The sequence below is a fragment of the Cheilinus undulatus genome, linkage group 3 (assembly GCF_018320785.1).
Source record: "Cheilinus undulatus linkage group 3, ASM1832078v1, whole genome shotgun sequence".
In the NCBI taxonomy this organism is placed as follows: domain Eukaryota; kingdom Metazoa; phylum Chordata; class Actinopteri; order Labriformes; family Labridae; genus Cheilinus; species Cheilinus undulatus.
Window position 1 is genome coordinate 56,311,276 of NC_054867.1, and position 17,127 is coordinate 56,328,402.

Consider the following 17,127-nt stretch of genomic DNA (forward strand, 5'->3'; position numbering starts at 1 on the left):
TCTGTGTAAAAATAAAGCAATATATCAAACTTTTTCAGCAAGCATCTTCAGTTTATGCATGCTTTATGCTCAGAGTCCAATAAAACAGTTAGCATCTCTGCTTTAAAACCAACAACTTGAATCAAACTCGTCTACATGAGTTTCCTGGCAGTGCTATAAGCGGTACACCCTGTAACGTTTTTAAAGGTTCACTGTGGAGGTGTCCTTTTATAAAGTGCTGTCATGCAGTGAAATTACAAACCAAGAGCTACCGATCCTTCACCTCTCACAGTGTTCACCCAGTGGATCGCCGTTAGCGCGTAGCGAGCTGCCGCCGGCCGCTCAGCAGCGAGGGTTACCCATCCGACAGAAACACACAGTTCTGAAGAGCCGACACTGGCAGAAGGCACAGAAATCACAGCACACGTTGTTGGGAGATTTACAGCTTCCCCACAAGGGAATACAGTTGGGAGGAGGAGGAGGGCGCTTCTTCACACCAAATTTGTTCTGAGAATACCAGAGAGACAGACAAGGACAGAGAAAGGAAGATTATATACGTTCATTTACCAGAATATTCCTTTAAAGCACTCCTGTAGCAGACAAAGATAGAACTACAGTGTTTCCCACAGAATAAAGCTGAGTCGGTTATTTTAGTGTAACTAAAACCTGCAATCTGCACGTCTGACTGTCCTTTTTTCCTTTAACACACATGCACACACACAGGCCATGCTGGGCAGAGTTACAGTACAGCACTAAAGCCATCCAAGCTGCACACTCAGCTCTCTCCACCTCCATGTGTACAGGCTTTTCTGAACCGAGGACTAAAAACTCTCCTATCTAAGGAGTGTTTACTAATGGCTGAATATGTGTATTAAAGGCTAACAGTATTATATCACAGTACAGGGGCGTAGCTAGGGGTACTGGGCCCCCCAAGAATATTACACAGGGTCCCCATTAACCGGCCAGCTAACCAACAAATGTTGCTTCATTTATACAAATACCCATGCATTTTGATGGATTTTTGAACCATAATGAGCAATATTTTTTTACCATAGTTGAACTAACTTTTCTTGTATCATTTGACAATGCTGGACTGAACCATTTTGACATTTTTAAAGGGAAAGCAGGGGCCCCCAGTATCCTCTTTATTTCAGGAGTGGTCAAAGTGTGTGAGAGTGAGCCTCCTCTAAGAGAAAATTATTCATTCAGTGGACCCCCACCCACCCAAGATTCAGATTGAAAAAAAAAACCTTTACAATAATTTCAAACATTTATGTCTAATTTCAAATATTTTTTATTGTTTTTATATCTGATATTTTGGTCTGCAGATGTTCTGAAACATCCGTCTTTACCAGGTAATCAGTTATTTGGTTTCAGTCATGAATTTACTGCCAATACTACCTGATTATTCTGCTCTGATAATCCTTAAAGCAGCGTTACTCAACCAAAGAGCCAAACTGTTGAAAAATACCTCTGAGAGAGCCACAATCTAAGAGGTGAAGCAAAAACAGCTTAAAGTAGCAATAAACATGAGTTAAAGATGGCAAAAATGGTAAAAAAAAGCAACAAAATGGGTGAAAATGGGGAGAAAGGTGAATAAAAGATGGGTGAGAAGTGACAAAAAAAGAATAACAGATGGCAAAAACAAGGCAAAACAGTAGTAAAAAATGGAAAAAAAAAGTAGGAAAAAAGTGGTATTTAATGACAAAAGGATGCTTAAATGGGTGAAAAGAAGCAAAAAAAAAGGTTGAAAAAGGGCAAACACCGGAAAAAAGTACCAAAAAGAAGTGGCAAAAATGGGCAAAAAGTAGGAAAAAATCGGATGAAATGGATGAAAAGTGGCAAAAAATGGTATAAAGGTGCAAAAAAGGTTTCCCTTTTAAGGTTTTCTGGGGGAATAATATTTAAAATGAAGACATCAGAGAGCCTCTAATAATCCCACGTTGAGCATCACTGCCTTAAAGTTACTATCAGTCCATTCGTTTTGCTCCATGCAGAGGTTAGCAAAGAAATCACCGTTTTTTTCTGGTTTATGGTTCCGTGCCTCCCCTGAAGCTCTGTGGCGCCCCCCACGGGAGGCCCGCCTCACCGCTGCTCTATTTGATACAAATTTCATTTTATTTAATTCCGTTAGTCACTTTTTTTATGCTTGTCATCCTGTGAAACTAAAACGAATAACCTCTGCAGATCTGCAGGCAACAGTCCACTTCTTGCTTGTTGTTAGATGTAAGGTGGACATAAATCTCGATCTGAGCGGTTTTATCTCAGTTTTGGCGTTCCAACAATATCAAACATGTTCGATATTATCCAAAGTTTTTAGTCTGGTCTTATGCAAAATGTGTTTCCCATGATCCAACCATCATCAACAACCAATGGAAGCCAGGGTTTCACGTTAAAACAGACATGACCATTTCCTTTATGTCAGAGGATCTCAACCTTGGGGTCGGGACCCCTTTGGGGGTCGCAAGACACTTAGAGGGGGTCGCCAGATGCCCTAAAAAACTACAATTTTTTTTTAAAAGTTACACTATTGCCACTTAACAACAGTTTTGTCAAAATTTAACCCCTTTTCATCATTTGTTCCACCAATTTTAACACATTTTTCCATTTAAAACCGATTTATGTCAGATTTAAACTTTTCCACCGCTTTTTTCCCACCTGTTTTTCCCACTTTTAAATTACTTCTTGTCACTTGAACTTAACGTTGCCTCTGTTGACCTATTTTTGCTACTATTAATCCCTTTTCCCACTTTTTATGCCCATTTTTTCCCATTTTAACCACTTTTCACCATTTGATGTGCCCATTTTTCCCAGTTTAACCAATTTCTGTCATTATCTGCCTATTTTTTCTTTCTCAGTTTACCCTTTCTTGCCCGTGTATATCAATTTTTCATTGTATTTCACCAAATTTCCACCAATTTTTGCCAATTTAAAGCCATTCAGGCACTTTTAACTCCCTTTCACCACTATTTATGCCCATTTTTATCTAATTTTTGCCACGACAAACCCATTTCTGCTACATTTAAAATCAAATTTCACTACCTTTTCCACAGTTTTTTGCCTTTACTAATCCATTATAGCAGTCTTTAAACCATTTTAATAATTTTTTAAACAAAGGGGATTTACATTTTTAAGAAGGTTATTTACTACATCACTGTTGCAGTGTTGTTGTAAACATATTGCCAGACTGCAGGTTTGCAGAAAGAAACTTATTGCATGGAAATTTCACAAGACAAGTTCTTGAGGGGCACGCCGGTAGTCGAGTGGTTAAGGCGTGCACCACGTACGCGGGCAGCCTAGGTTCAAATCCAGCCTGAGGCCCTTTACCCCATGTCTCTCCCCACTCTCATCCCTGTTTCTGAGTCTATCCAGTCCTCCTCTATCCAATAAAGGCATGAAACCCCCCCCAAAAAAAGAAGTACTTGGTACACAAAAGTCTTAAATACTACAGTCTTTCTGAGAATTTGCTGAGAGTCAGAGGGAAACTATAATCAATGCAGGTAAAACTGAATCCTAGATTTTTAAAATGAACGACAGCTAAAATAATTCCACATTAAAGCTCATTTCACCGTACCTTTCTCTGCTTCTTGGGCTTCCTGTTCTTCCTCGTTGATTTCGGTAACTCTGAGAAATAAAAAGTAATAGCAGACAAGCTGAAACACTGATTCTGGTTTCATTCATTTGTTTACAAGAACAGCAGCATACTATTGGCTTTTTGGCTCAGTGGTTCCAATCTATGAGAAGATTAGACAAGATTCCCCTCTCTGTCCAGCAGCATTTGTGAATAAAACATCACACATCATGGTTTAGACCTACCTACAATAACAACAGGAGGGGAAGAAGCCTCGATGCTTTGAGACAGAGCGTTGGATACAACCACCCTGTTACTGGAGAGTCTCTCCTCTGGAATCATGTGAGCAGAGCCAAAAAGGTACTGAGTCGCAGCCAGGACGAAGCAGCCGAGCAGCAGGACGGCGTGCATCTTTATCTGAAACACAAACACAGCACACGCTGTTAGACCTTCTACTGACATGTTAAAGTTTCATAAATCTTCTCTGGGAGTTGGAGAGTTTGAGAATGGTGCAGGTCTGAGTCAGTACAACCTGAGTTAGCTCATGTTTGTTTCTCCATATATGACAGATAACTGTCAAAATACCTAAAAGTATTCAGACGCCATTCATTACACCAACACTGTAATGGCACTGTATTCAAATGCATGGACTCTAACAGCAGCTAAAGATCAGTGTTTTCCACATGATTTTGAGCACATTTATTCTTCTACTCTGAACTCATCAGACCATGTCTCCAGTCCTTCTCTGGTCTCTGGGCCACAGTCCTGCTGGAGTAGAAAAGGGCCTTCCCCACACTGTTGGAAGCATAGCATTGTACAGAATGTCTTGGTCTGCTGAAGCATTAAGACTGGCCTTCACTGGAGATAAGGGGTCTGGACCAGACCCTGAAAACAGCCCCATACCATTATCCCTCCTCCACCAAACTTCACAGTCAGACAGGTAACGTTCTCCCAGCATCCTCCACACCCAGACTCACCATCTGACTGTAAACAGAGAAGCTGATTGGTCACTCCACAGTCCAGTGTCGGTGTGTTTTATACTACTGCATCCAATGCCTGGCATTGGGCTTGGCGATGTGAGGCTTGCATGCAGCTGTTACCATGGAAACCCATTCATGAAGCTCCTGCTGCAGTTTCAGTGTTTACATTAATGCCAGAGGAAGTTCAGAACTTTCAGCTGTGGAGTCAGCAGTAACTTTAAGCACCATGCACGTTAGCTTTTGTTGACCCTGCTCTGGGATTTTATATGGTCTTCCTCTTTGTGGCTGAGCTGCTCCTAAACGCTTCCACTTTCTTGTAATATTTATTACGGTTCACTGTAGAATATCTGGCAGCGATGAAATTTCACCAACTGTCTTACTACAGAGGTGGCTTCATCACAGTACCACTCCGAAGTCTCTGAGTTCTTCAGAACCACCTGTTTAGGATCACAGATGTTTGAGACTGCACGGACAGGTGAGGATTTATACACCTGTGGGTCTGATTGAAAAACCTGGATTCAATAGTGAACAGGTGTGGCCGGATACTTTTGTGCATTTAATGTTTCAGAGCATGCACAGAAAATCTGACATTGAATTTGATCATTCTCTGACCTTTTTCAAGACCCTGTTAATATAAATAAAGAAACCATTGCATCTTGTATTGCTGAGCAGTTACACTTTTTCACGCACAGATATAAACATGTTTTTAACAATTAAAAGATAGAAATGTGACAACACAGACAAGAAAACTCAGTATTTGTTAATCTAGTGTGCAAATAAAGCTTTCTTAAAGCACAGACTCTATGCTAGTATGACAGAAGGCAAAAACGTCACTGTAAAGCTACTTTTATTGGTAAATTGTGTTTAATGTTACCAAGGATGGTCCCAGCAAAGTTAACTTGCTAGTTAGGGACACAGCGTAGCGGCAGAGGCCTGAACATACTGGAGCGGAGCGGACTCTGCGCGGAATGCCCGCAGTCATCAGAGCTTCCATAGTCGAGCGCACTGCCGCATTGTAGTTTCCTGTCAAATTTCCATGAAATCCTCACTGACGGTGAGGAAGAGGAGCTGCTCTGCCTGCTGGCTTTGCAAAGCAATAAAATTAAGAGACAGTGGTATGCAGAGCCATTAAGGGGAGTATGCCATGTTGGTGAAGGACATGCGAAGTATTGACGTGGACAAAGAAGTGTGAAATGCAGGTCAGTGTCACATTTAATGCGGGTCGATATGAAAAATAAATGCCGAGCAGTGTTTTGTGTGACACCAGTACGTGGAGCGGACGCACGGGCCTTGCAGATGTCTGCTTTGAGTCTGCGCGGACCTCCGCGGAGTTCGTTCTGTGTACGTTCTGCCCAGAATAAAAACTCCATCTTTACACAAACACACGTGGCCTTGGCTGTGTTCACCTGGGAGGCACTAAACAGAAAGTGAACACTAAGCACAGGATAGAGCAACACATGGGGAAAACCTGCACCCTGTCTCTCTCTGATCATTGTTGATGATCAGGATGGAGCTCAGAGAGCTGCAGCACAGAGGGACATGGAAATCAAGATTACGAGCACAACTGCAAGTTTAAAAGGCAGCCAAGATTTATTCACTTTTTCCTCCATTCAGAATGCTGGAACATCACCATACTCAGCCTGAGAGCCAGTCTTCCTCTCGTAGCCAAACTTTTATTATAATTAGCTGTTATTGTGGAGTAATTTAGTATTTACTCTATAAATCTGTGCAGCTTGTTCTTTTGCTCCCAGTGGGATGTGACTGAGGATGTTTGGGTTCTGGATGTTGGCAGAAGTTTGTGATTGTGAATCATAAAACCAGGAGCACTGAGTTCTGCTGACTGAAGGGTTTTAAATCCACAGCTGGGTGTGGCAGACCAGCACAGACTTATTATTCTGAGACTTTCTGACTGAGGATGCTTGAGATTTTCAGGACAACAGCACCTGTGTCTAATGAAGCCCCTCAGGCACCCTGGATCAGACCTGGACCAGGTCTTAGTTAGTCTGCTGGAGTCTTCAAACTTTCCTCTGTGATAAAGCTCATAGCCAGGACTGGATCAGACCTGGACCAGGTCTTAGTTAGTCTGCTGGAGTCTTCAAACTTTCCTCTGTGATAAAGCTCATAGCCAGGACTGGATCAGACCTGGACCAGGTCTTAGTTAGTCTGCTGGAGTATTCAAACTTTCCTCTGCGATAAAGCTCATAGCCAGGACTGGATGAGTCCTAGTTTTAACCCCAAAGCAGGCTTACTAAGAACTGGTCCAGGTCTGAGTTAGATTGTCTCTGATTTTTCCATCTCCTTGTCATCTTCTCTCCTTGTATTTTTCCTTTATTCCATATTTATTTCCTTAGTTCTGGTGTTTTCTGTTCTCCTTTGTCATTTTCTTCTCTCGACAAATTAAACAGAAAACATGAAAAACTCAGCGAGTATGAAATAAGTGATGAAATAGACAAGAACAAAGAGAGAGCTGACAAAATAACAACAACTAAACAAACTAAAACTTGTGAGGACCATGAAGCAGTGTTTCCCACCTTCTTCGAGCGCCCCCAGTGAAAAAGACCTGAAGACCAACATGAAAAAAGAAGAGATCCTTGTCTGTCAAAGATTTGAATCAATTTTGATGGATATCGGAAATTTTGTATAATTGGAGCCACGGAGGGTTAAATGACTAAAAAAACATAAAACACTAGAAATAAATGTGGGAGTATTTCACAGAAACAAATAATGAACACAAGGGGGAGAAAACAATAGGAGGATGATAAACACGAGGAGACACGTGTCAGAAACAATGATTCAAAGTCACTACTGAGTTAATGTGCATCAGAAATCAAAACCAGAACAGGGCCAAACTCATCCAACAGAAACCCTGCTTATTCACAAGGAGCAGGAAAGGAGAAGAAGATGTGAGTTTAAACCTTCACCGATGTGTTTGATCATTATCAGCCCATTTTTATAAGTGTGTTTGGCATGAGAGTGCTGCTGTCCCTGTATCTCTGGACCCGTTCAACAGACTGCTGTAGTGCTGAACGGACAGCTCCTCTAAGTCTGCAGGCTTCTGTTTCCTGCTACGGTGGCGTATTGCATTCACTTGAGAATAAAAAATCCTCCTGTTTTACGACATAACTAATAAAAACAGGAATTTATTTATTTTGATTTTCCTGTTTTTACGAGATACTTTCTCATAAAAACAGGAAATCACAAATAAAAAATTAGAATCATTCTAATTCTAGAGGAGAACAGTCTAGATCGGACTCGTTCTAGAAGAGAACAGTCTAGATCGGACTCGTTCTAGAAGAGAACAGTCTAGATCGGACTCGTTCTAGAAGAGAACAGTCTAGATCGAACTCGTTCTAGAAGAGAACAGTCTAGATCGGACTCGTTCTAGAGGAGAACAGTCTAGATCGGACTCGTTCTAGAAGAGAACAGTCTAGATAGGACTCGTTCTAGAGGAGAACAGTCTAGATCGGACTCGTTCTAGAGGAGAACAGTCTAGATCGGACTCGTTCTAGAGGAGAACAGTCTAGATAGGACTCGTTCTAGAGGAGAACAGTCTAGATCGGACTCGTTCTAGAGGAGAACAGTCTAGATCGGACTCGTTCTAGAGGAGAACAGTCTAGATCGGACTCCTTCTAGAGGAGAAGAGTCTAGATCGGACTCGTTCTAGAGGAGAACAGTCTAGATCGGACTCGTTCTAAAGGAGAACAGTCTAGATCGGACTCTTTCTAGAGGAGAACAGTCTAGATCGGACTCGTTCTAGAGGAGAACAGTCTAGATCGGACTCGTTCTAGAGGAGAACAGTCTAGACCGGAATCGTTCAAGAGGAGAAGAGTCTATATCGGACTCTTTCTAGAGGAGAACAGTCTATATCGGACTCGTTCTAGAGGAGAACAGTCTAGATCGGACTCGTTCTAGAGGAGAACAGTCTAGATCTGACTTATTCTAGAGGAGAAGAGTCTAGATCGGACTCATTCTAGAGGAGAAGAGTCTAGATCGGACTCGTTCAAGAGGAGAAGAGTCTAGATCGGACTCAATCTAGAGGAGAACAGTCTAGATCAGACTCGTTCTAGAGGAGAACAGTCTAGATCGGACTTATTCTAGAGGAGAAGAGTCTAGATCGGACTCGTTCTAGAGGAGAACAGTCTAGATCGGACTCATTCAAGAGGAGAAGAGTCTATATCGGACTCGTTCTAGAGGAGAACACACTAGATCGGACTCGTTCTAGAGGAGAACAGTCTAGATCGGACTCTTTCTAGAGGAGAACAGTCTAGATCGGACTCGTTCTAGAGGAGAACAGTCTAGATCGGACTCGTTCTAGAAGAGAACAGTCTAGATCGGACTCGTTCTAGAGGAGAACAGTCTAGATCTGACTTATTCTAGAGGAGAAGAGTCTAGATCGGACTCATTCTAGAGGAGAAGAGTCTAGATCGGACTCGTTCAAGAGGAGAAGAGTCTAGATCGGACTCAATCTAGAGGAGAACAGTCTAGATCAGACTCGTTCTAGAGGAGAACAGTCTAGATCGGACTCATTCTAGAGGAGAAGAGTCTAGATCGGACTCGTTCTAGAGGAGAACAGTCTAGATCAGACTCGTTCTAGAGGAGAACAGTCTAGATCGGACTTATTCTAGAGGAGAAGAGTCTAGATCTGACTCGTTCTAGAGGAGAACAGTCTAGATCGGACTCGTTCTAGAGGAGAACAGTCTAGATCGGACTCAATCTAGAGGAGAACAGTCTAGATCGGACTCATTCTAGAGGAGAAGAGTCTAGATCGGACTCGTTCTAGAGGAGAACAGTCTAGATCTGACTTATTCTAGAGGAGAACAGTCTAGACCGGACTCGTTCTAGAGGAGAACAGTCTAGCTAAGTGTTCCCTAAAGAGCTGGGTCTTTAGCTTTCCCTTGAAAGTAGAGAGGGAGTAGAGAGGTTCGGCAGCCTTTCACAGTAAAATTTTACACAAAATTTTCTCCGGAAATCTGAACAATCTCAAGGTTAAAGACCATCTCCAGAGATCCTGAAAGTCCTTTGTCCACTGTGTGTAATATAATCAAGAAGTTTATAACCATGGAGCTGTGGCTAATCTCCCTGGACGTGGACGGAAGAGAAAAATTGACAAAGAATGCAACGCAGGATAGTTGGAATGGTGGATAAACATCCTCAGTCAACTTCCACACAGATTCAGGCTGTCCTGCAGACTCAGGGTGCTAAAGTGTCAGCTGGGACCATACGTGGTCATCTGAATGAGATGAAGGGCTATGGCAGGAGACCCAGGAGAACCCCACTGCTGACAAAGAGACATAAAAAAGCCAGACTGGAGTTTGCAAAAATGTACCTGAGTAAGCCTCAATCCTTCTGGGAGAACATTTAGTGGACAGATGAGACTAAGGTAGAGCTTTTTGGAAAAGCACATCATTCTACTGTTTTGGGGTTGTTTTGCTGCCTCTGGCACTGGGTGCCTTGACTGTGTGCAAGCAATCATGAAATCTGAGACTATCAAAAGATTTTGGGCCACAATGTAGGACCTAGTGTCAGAAAGCTGGGTCTGGGTCAGAGGTCATGGGTGTTCCAGCAGGACAATGACCCCAAACATACCTCAAAAAGCACCAAGAAATGGTTGGAGACAAAGCTGGAGAGTTCTGAAGGGGCCAGCAATGAGTCCAGATCTAAATCCCATTGAACACCTATGGAGAGATCTCAGAACTGCTGTTGAAGAAGCACCCTTCAAATCTGAGAGACCTGGAGCAGTTTGCAAAAGAAGAGTGGTCCAAAATTCCAGCTGAGAGGAGTAAGAAGCTTATTGATGGTTACAGGAAGAGATTGGTTTCAGTTATTTTTTTCTGAGGTTGTGCAACCAAACATTAGCTATTAGCTATAATGGACAATAGCAGCCATCCTCTGCACACTGCCATCACCGCCCAGAGGAGCCTATTCAGCAGCAGGCTGCTCTCACTGAGTTGCTCCATGGACAGACTGAGGAGATCCTTCCTCCCCAGAGCAATCAGACTTTATAACACTGCACCAGAGAGGAGAGTGGTGAGGGGAGCAGGAAACAGCAACATCAACTCATGAACCCGGACTAGTTAAACTACTGCACCTTGCACCAGAAACTCTACTTGCACAAGTGTCTTTCTCTGTTTGCACTAATTGTTTTCGTCAACACTCATTTAAATTCTATAAATCCCAGTTTTGTTTTTGTTTTTTTTTTGCTCATGCTGCTCTTAGTAAACTCATAGTATTTCTGTTTTATATATACCTTACACTGCTTGTAAATTACTTATTTATTCAATACTCTACCCATACTGTGTCCACATGTAAATATATTTATTCAAGACAGATACTGTAACTTACACATACACTCAAGGTGTCCTGCTTCTGATGTTATTATCTATTCTATTGGTCCGAAAAGATTACACACTGTCCTTGTACACATGTATATATCTTTCTCTTTTTAGTATTTTATTACATAATATTTTTCTACCTAATATTCTTCTGCACATTCTGAACCACAGAACTTTTGTTGTTTTCTGTCTTAAGATCTCCTGTTTCTTATTGTCCTTGTTATGTGTGTAATGGAACAGATGAAAATTGAATTTCCTTTGGGGTCAATAAAGTATCTATCTATCTATCTATCTATCTATCTATCTATCTATCTATCTATCTATCTATCTATCTATCTATCTATCTATCTATCTATCTATCTATCTATCTATCTATCTATCTATCTATCTATCTATCTATCTATCTATCTATCTATCTATCTATCTATCTGTCTGTCTGTCTGTCTGTCTATCTATCTATCTATCTATCTATCTATCTATCTATCTATTAAGTTGAGAGTGACAATAATTTTGTCCGGCCCATTTTTTGAGTTTTGTGTAAAATTATGTCAATTTTTGCTTTTTTCTTCATTTTTTTGTGTTGTTCTAATGCACATAAAGGAAATAAACACGAGTATGCCAAAAACATCTGTAATTGCAACAATTTCTGGGAGAAATGGTGAATTTTCTGGAAAAATTCCAGGGGTGCCAATACTTTTGTCCATGACTACCTGGTTGATGCTGCTAGTAGCACGTGTTTAAGGCAAGTCTGAATACAAACAGCTGTTACAGTGAAACTGTAAACAGTTACATCAGTTATCAATCAGCTCCAGCATTACTTAAATATCTGTTACCGTCCCAGAGCTAAGGCACGCCAACAAAATTTTCCTCAGTGACAAGAAATCAATTTAAAAAATGAACAAGAAAAACAGTCAGTGGACATGTGCTTAGCCCTGTTTATCACCCAAAGCTAATATTCTTCTTAAATGAAGCCTGTTATAGATCAGTAAAAATGATTTAAGATCACAGAGACTGTTCTGTAACACTTGCAGCTTTTACTTTGACATCTAGAAGCACTTCCTCTGACACCCAGGCTGTTCCTCACACACTGAGGGCGTTATGTAAATGAAGTCAACATCAACATAAGACACATGGAAAGCTTTTCAGAGAGGAGGACCACATGCAGCCAAACAGAATCAGCCTTTATTTAAAGTAGAGTGTAATTCAGATCATCTAGGGCTTCACAGATTAGTACACTGTCAAATTTTTTACAGCGCATTCATTTAAACTGTGGGGTTATTTTAAAGGCAAACATCAGAAACAAGTCTAGCGTTTCCTCTCATCATCACATCTTGTGCTGGCTTGTTTATGAACGGTGCAAAAGAGAAAGTGTTTAAAGTGCTGCATCAACGCTCCCACTAACGAGCCTCCATCCTCAGACTGGGAGTAAAGTGGCGTTCATTAGCTCTGAGCGTTTAAAACGACCACAGCTGTGCGTAAAGGAGCAGCCTTTATGAGATATGAGCTCTTTTATTAGATTACTCTGAAGAAAGTGGCTACAGTCTGAGCATCGCACACATGGTACCAGTTTAAACAAACACGTCTGAATAACCCCACCTCAACATTAAACATCACACTTCTACTTCTGACAAATTACTGAATTTAGTCAGCATGGATGTAACTCTCTGAGGATCAGTAAGAAGAAGGAAACACAGAAAGAGTCAAATAGCAATAAAATATCAATTACTGACTGATCATAAATGTCCTGATTGTTTCTTTATTCTCCCATGAACAGTCAGTAAAGTTTATGTGATGATCACTGTGAGAAATCAAACTGACATTCTGCTCTTTTAGCTTTTTCACATTTTTCCTCAGAATAATAAGGCACCAGTGAGCATTTTGAAGGCTAATGATTAGAACTGGAAATTATTGTATTTTTAAAGAGTAAGGACTTGTGCAAACATTTCAAGTAAAATGACAGAAATCTGCAGCCGTGTTAAATATTTTAGATCACTTCAAGTTATTTAAACCTGTTTCTTATTATTTTGGGTCTTTGTCAGTAATATCATAAAGCGTACGGCCTTAGCCTGCTCTTTAAAGAGCCTGTAAAGTGAAAATAAATCTGCATTTAGGTTTGTTGTATGACAGCTCACTGTGTTCTGAACCTCCAGGTCAAATTTCAGTCAGATAAAACATCTCTGAGTTTATAAAATTCAACTTCAAAATCCTGAAAAATGAGGCAGTAAAATCTGCTCCAGGATGGTGTGGGCGTGTCTGTTGAATGAGCTGAAGCCACGCCCACTCAGGGGAAATACCATCCTCTCAGATTTTTAAAAAATGCTCATGCCCCGCCCCTTGACCTTACATTGGTCTGAGAAGAAGAGACAAAGTCTGTGTTCTGTCTGGAACCTCTGCTCTGATGCTTTCAGTGATCCACAGACCACAGTTCACAACGAACAAAAAAACAGCATTTAGCTGACTGTATTTCTCCTGAGTGGGCGTGGCTTCAGCTCATTCAACAGACACGCCCACACATCCTGGAGCAGATTTCACTACCTCGTTTTTCAGGATTTTGAAGCTTTATTTTACAAACTTAGAGATGTTTTATCTGACTGAGATTTGAACTGAAGGCCTGAACAGTGTACTGTGAGCAATGTGAGAATGTCCTCAGTCATCAGAGCTTCCATAGTCAAGCGCACTGCCGCGTAGTAGCTTCCTGTGAAATTCTACATTTCCCACAATCATTTTGCGTTGTTTACATTTTTCAGTCATGGCGTCCTACACTGGCGACGAGGAAGAGGAGCTGCTCTGCCTGCTGGCTTTGCAAAGCAATGAAATGAACAGACGGTGGTATGTAGGGCCGTTAAGGGGAGTATGCTGTGTCGGTGGAGGACATGCAAAGTACTGATGTGGAAAAACAAGTGTGAAATGCAGGTCGGTGTCACATTTAATGCGGGTCGATGTGAAAAACACATGCCGAGCAGTGTTTTGTGTGACACCAGTACGCACAGCGGAGACTCACGGTTGTAAAATTTGAGCTTTGCGTGCACGGGCCTTGTGGACGTCCGCTTTGAGTCCACGCAGACCTCCGTGGAGTCTGTCTGTGTTCGTTCAGCCCGAGTATGTTTGGGCCTTGAGGGTCGATAACACAGTGAGCTGTCATACAACGAACCTAAACACAAACTCATTTTCATTTTACAGGGTCTTTACAGAATTTGTTAAATAGTTGTGTTACTTCTCAAGGTGACACAAAAAGTGAATCAATCATTTGAAAAACACAAACTTAGATCTTATTATGGTGATTTCTGTAGCAATCAGAATAATCAGGATTATGATGTTTGAGCTGCCAAATCTGCACAAAATACAAAATAAACTGAGATTAAAATTGCATGTTTTGCAGAATTAGCTAATGAAGACAGCTCTGAACTGGCCTAACGATGTTTAATGTGTGTAAATTATATCTGGCACTGAACTCAGAGTGAATAAGGATCGTTATTACTCTAAATCTAATTTATTTTCCTTAAATCTAACGGATTAAAGAAACAGGTTTTGCCTTGGTCATTTGATTTGTATTTTATTGCAGTATTAAAACATCTTTGCTCTAAATCCACCCAGCATTCTCATAGGTGAGTCTGTAGACGCTGCAGCAGTGTTTGAAAGCTCGGTGATTATCTGGGGGTCGTCTCTCTCTGTAAACAGAATCAGCTCTAAAACACAATAATCCCCCACAGACCTCAGCACAAAACTACAAATCTCCGTCTTTACCATCCAAGAGACCGCTGCTGGAGGAAAGCAGAGGTTAAACGGTGATAATTCTTTGGTGAAACTCAAGCTGTTCCTTTTCTGCAGGCTGAGGAGTTCTTCTCTCTCACTCAACCGTGTTGGTGTTTTAAAGGAAGGAGGATTTGAGGCGCTGGTCTGTCCATGTCTATCTTCTGACATCTGGGTCAGCTCCGCTCGGCTCACCTTTCATCTGCTCCGGCTCCACATGTTCACGTAAATTATTTCAATCTGTGATGTGATGGGAGAAATGAGCCTTCTGCTTTTAGGAAACACATGCAGGATTCTGTCCTCATATACAAACAAAGCTGGGATTACACCAGCTCTGAATGTAGGAAAACCTCATACTGTACTCAGTACATTCATAATGGAGAGTAGATTTACAGTTCTCTGTGAAAGCCCTGTCCATGAGGCCTTACACTCCCACCTCTGGATAAACTCCTGCAGTAGCAGACAGGTACCAGGAGGCTCGGAGAGCTGCTGCTTCAGATGCTGCAGGAGCAAAAACCCGGTGTGGGAGTTCAGGGAGGCCATGGAGAAGGACTTTTGGTCAGTCCTAAAGATGTTCTGGCAAACCGTCCAACGACTCAGGAGAGGGAAGCAGGAGTGGGGAACTGCTGGCCCAGACTGGGAACACTTTAGGGAACTCCTTAATATATATATATATATATATATATATCCATGGCCAAGGTCACCGAGGTCAAGAAGGTCCCTGGTGGAAAGGCGCCAGGTGTAGATGAGATTTGCCCTGAGATTTAGGACGTTATTGGGCTATCATGGCTAGAACGCCTTTTCCATGGGCGCCACCCTGTGTAGGTCCTCCAGGTTCGTCCGGCTGGAAGGAGACCTCAGGGAAGACCCAGAATGAGCTGGAGAGATTATACGATGTCTGGTCTGAGAGCACCATGGGATCCCCAGGAGGAGTTGGAAAGTCTCGCTGGGGAGAGGGAAGTCTGGGTTGACTTGCTCAGCCTGGTACCAACAAAACCTGGCCCTGGATAAGAGGAAGAAGATGGACGATGGACCTTTAACTCTGGGCCTCTGTAGTTTTTCATCCAAAGATGTTGGTTTTAGTTTTTACCATCAGTCAAAGATCGCTTGAAATAATATCCTGTACTGCTCTGGCCTCCTGATGACCATCATCCAGACCTGAGCCAGGCCCATGCCCTATCTCTCCTCTTCCACTGACCCCACCACGACATGAGCGACCGCCCCTGACATCAAGTCCAGCCCACCAGATCTAGGCCCCAGTAAGTGGCTGGAATCAGCCTGAGAAAGCGTGCCATGTGCCTGCAGAAGCACAGCTGCCACTCCAGCTGACCCTTCATTAGACGCATGGTCTTAGGCGGTGGGCCGAGGCCGCGTATCTGCTTTAGTTTTTGAAAATAACCATCTGCACCAAGGGAGGAGCCAGATTTCTCAAATTATGAAGAATATTTCACTATTAATCAGATTCTGTTTGTTGTCACTCAAAATACTTGCACTTTTTTTACTATTGTAACCTAAAGTTCGTAATTTTTTCAGGCAAACGTCGCTGCCCACTATAATGTTTGGCCAATAGCAGGCTGCGATTCATATGGCGTGAGCACTATTGGCCAATCAGAGAGCGCGTTACATTGAAAACTGGTGTTCAACCCTGGAGGAGGGCGTAGGTGCACCTTTACCTGCAGAATCAGTGACCTGATAGTTGGGCTGCAGTCCGTATATTCAGCAATAAAAGGTACGTTTATGGTCCTGCAAACAGTGACTGTGAAGTTCCCTTTTCTCATAAACATTATGTTCAAACGTATGTCGACTCATTGTGAGGGCAAAGGTTGCGTGAGCTAATGCGAAGTACCGTGCGTAGCATTATCGTAGCTAGCATGATGCTAATCACATTACCGATGAATAAAAGTACTAAAAACTAAATTATTGGCTTTAGACGTAAAGGTACTAGAGGTAATGATGTCCTTACAAGAACATTAAGACTTTCTTTATCTGCTCTTTGTTAAAGTGACCTCAACGCATTTATCGTGTTACGATGTCGTTGTCATTACTGATGCCCATGCAATGAAGTTAAGTCCAAGTGCTACAAAATCTACTGACAAGGCTAAAGTCGCTGATGTCTTTGTTCAGGGACTTTTGGCTCGTTTCTCTTGTCCTGCACGTGATATCTTTTAGTGTCAGATCCGTATTTATGCTTGAATTAATAAAGTGTCTAACTGTATAACGTAGTAGCAGCGACTCATCTGTGGTGATTGTGGACTTGTTAAGCAGAATCTCACTTGTCTCTTGCATTTTTCCTTCACTATCATAAGGATGAGGAAGAGGAGGAGAAGGCAGCAACTTCAAGGATCATCTCCCCAGCTGTCAGATTGTCGACATAAACGAAGTATGTTGTTGATGTTTTTGAGACTTAAACATGGATGGGATTTTTTAAAACTGAGACATGTTTATCCACTTTATTTTATATAACTGTGTCGTTGAAGACACTGCTTTAAGTGAAAAAAGTGCTAGTACTCTCCCT

General features: G+C 41.9%; 1 protein-coding gene across 1 annotated transcript in view; it reads right to left on the reverse strand.

Annotated features, from left to right (window-relative positions):
• asip1 (agouti signaling protein 1) overlaps positions 1-17,127 on the reverse strand; it is a 54,816-nt gene that overhangs the window by 76 nt on the left and 37,613 nt on the right. Inside the window, exons 2-4 of the mRNA XM_041778786.1 lie at positions 3,796-3,967; positions 3,554-3,603; positions 1-486 (exon numbers count right to left, since the gene is read on the reverse strand). The exon at positions 1-486 is cut by the window's left edge and continues 76 nt beyond it. Of these exons, the coding sequence (XP_041634720.1) occupies positions 322-486; positions 3,554-3,603; positions 3,796-3,961 (381 nt within the window). The 5' untranslated portion in view covers positions 3,962-3,967 and the 3' untranslated portion in view covers positions 1-321. The remainder of the gene's footprint in view (positions 487-3,553; positions 3,604-3,795; positions 3,968-17,127) is intronic.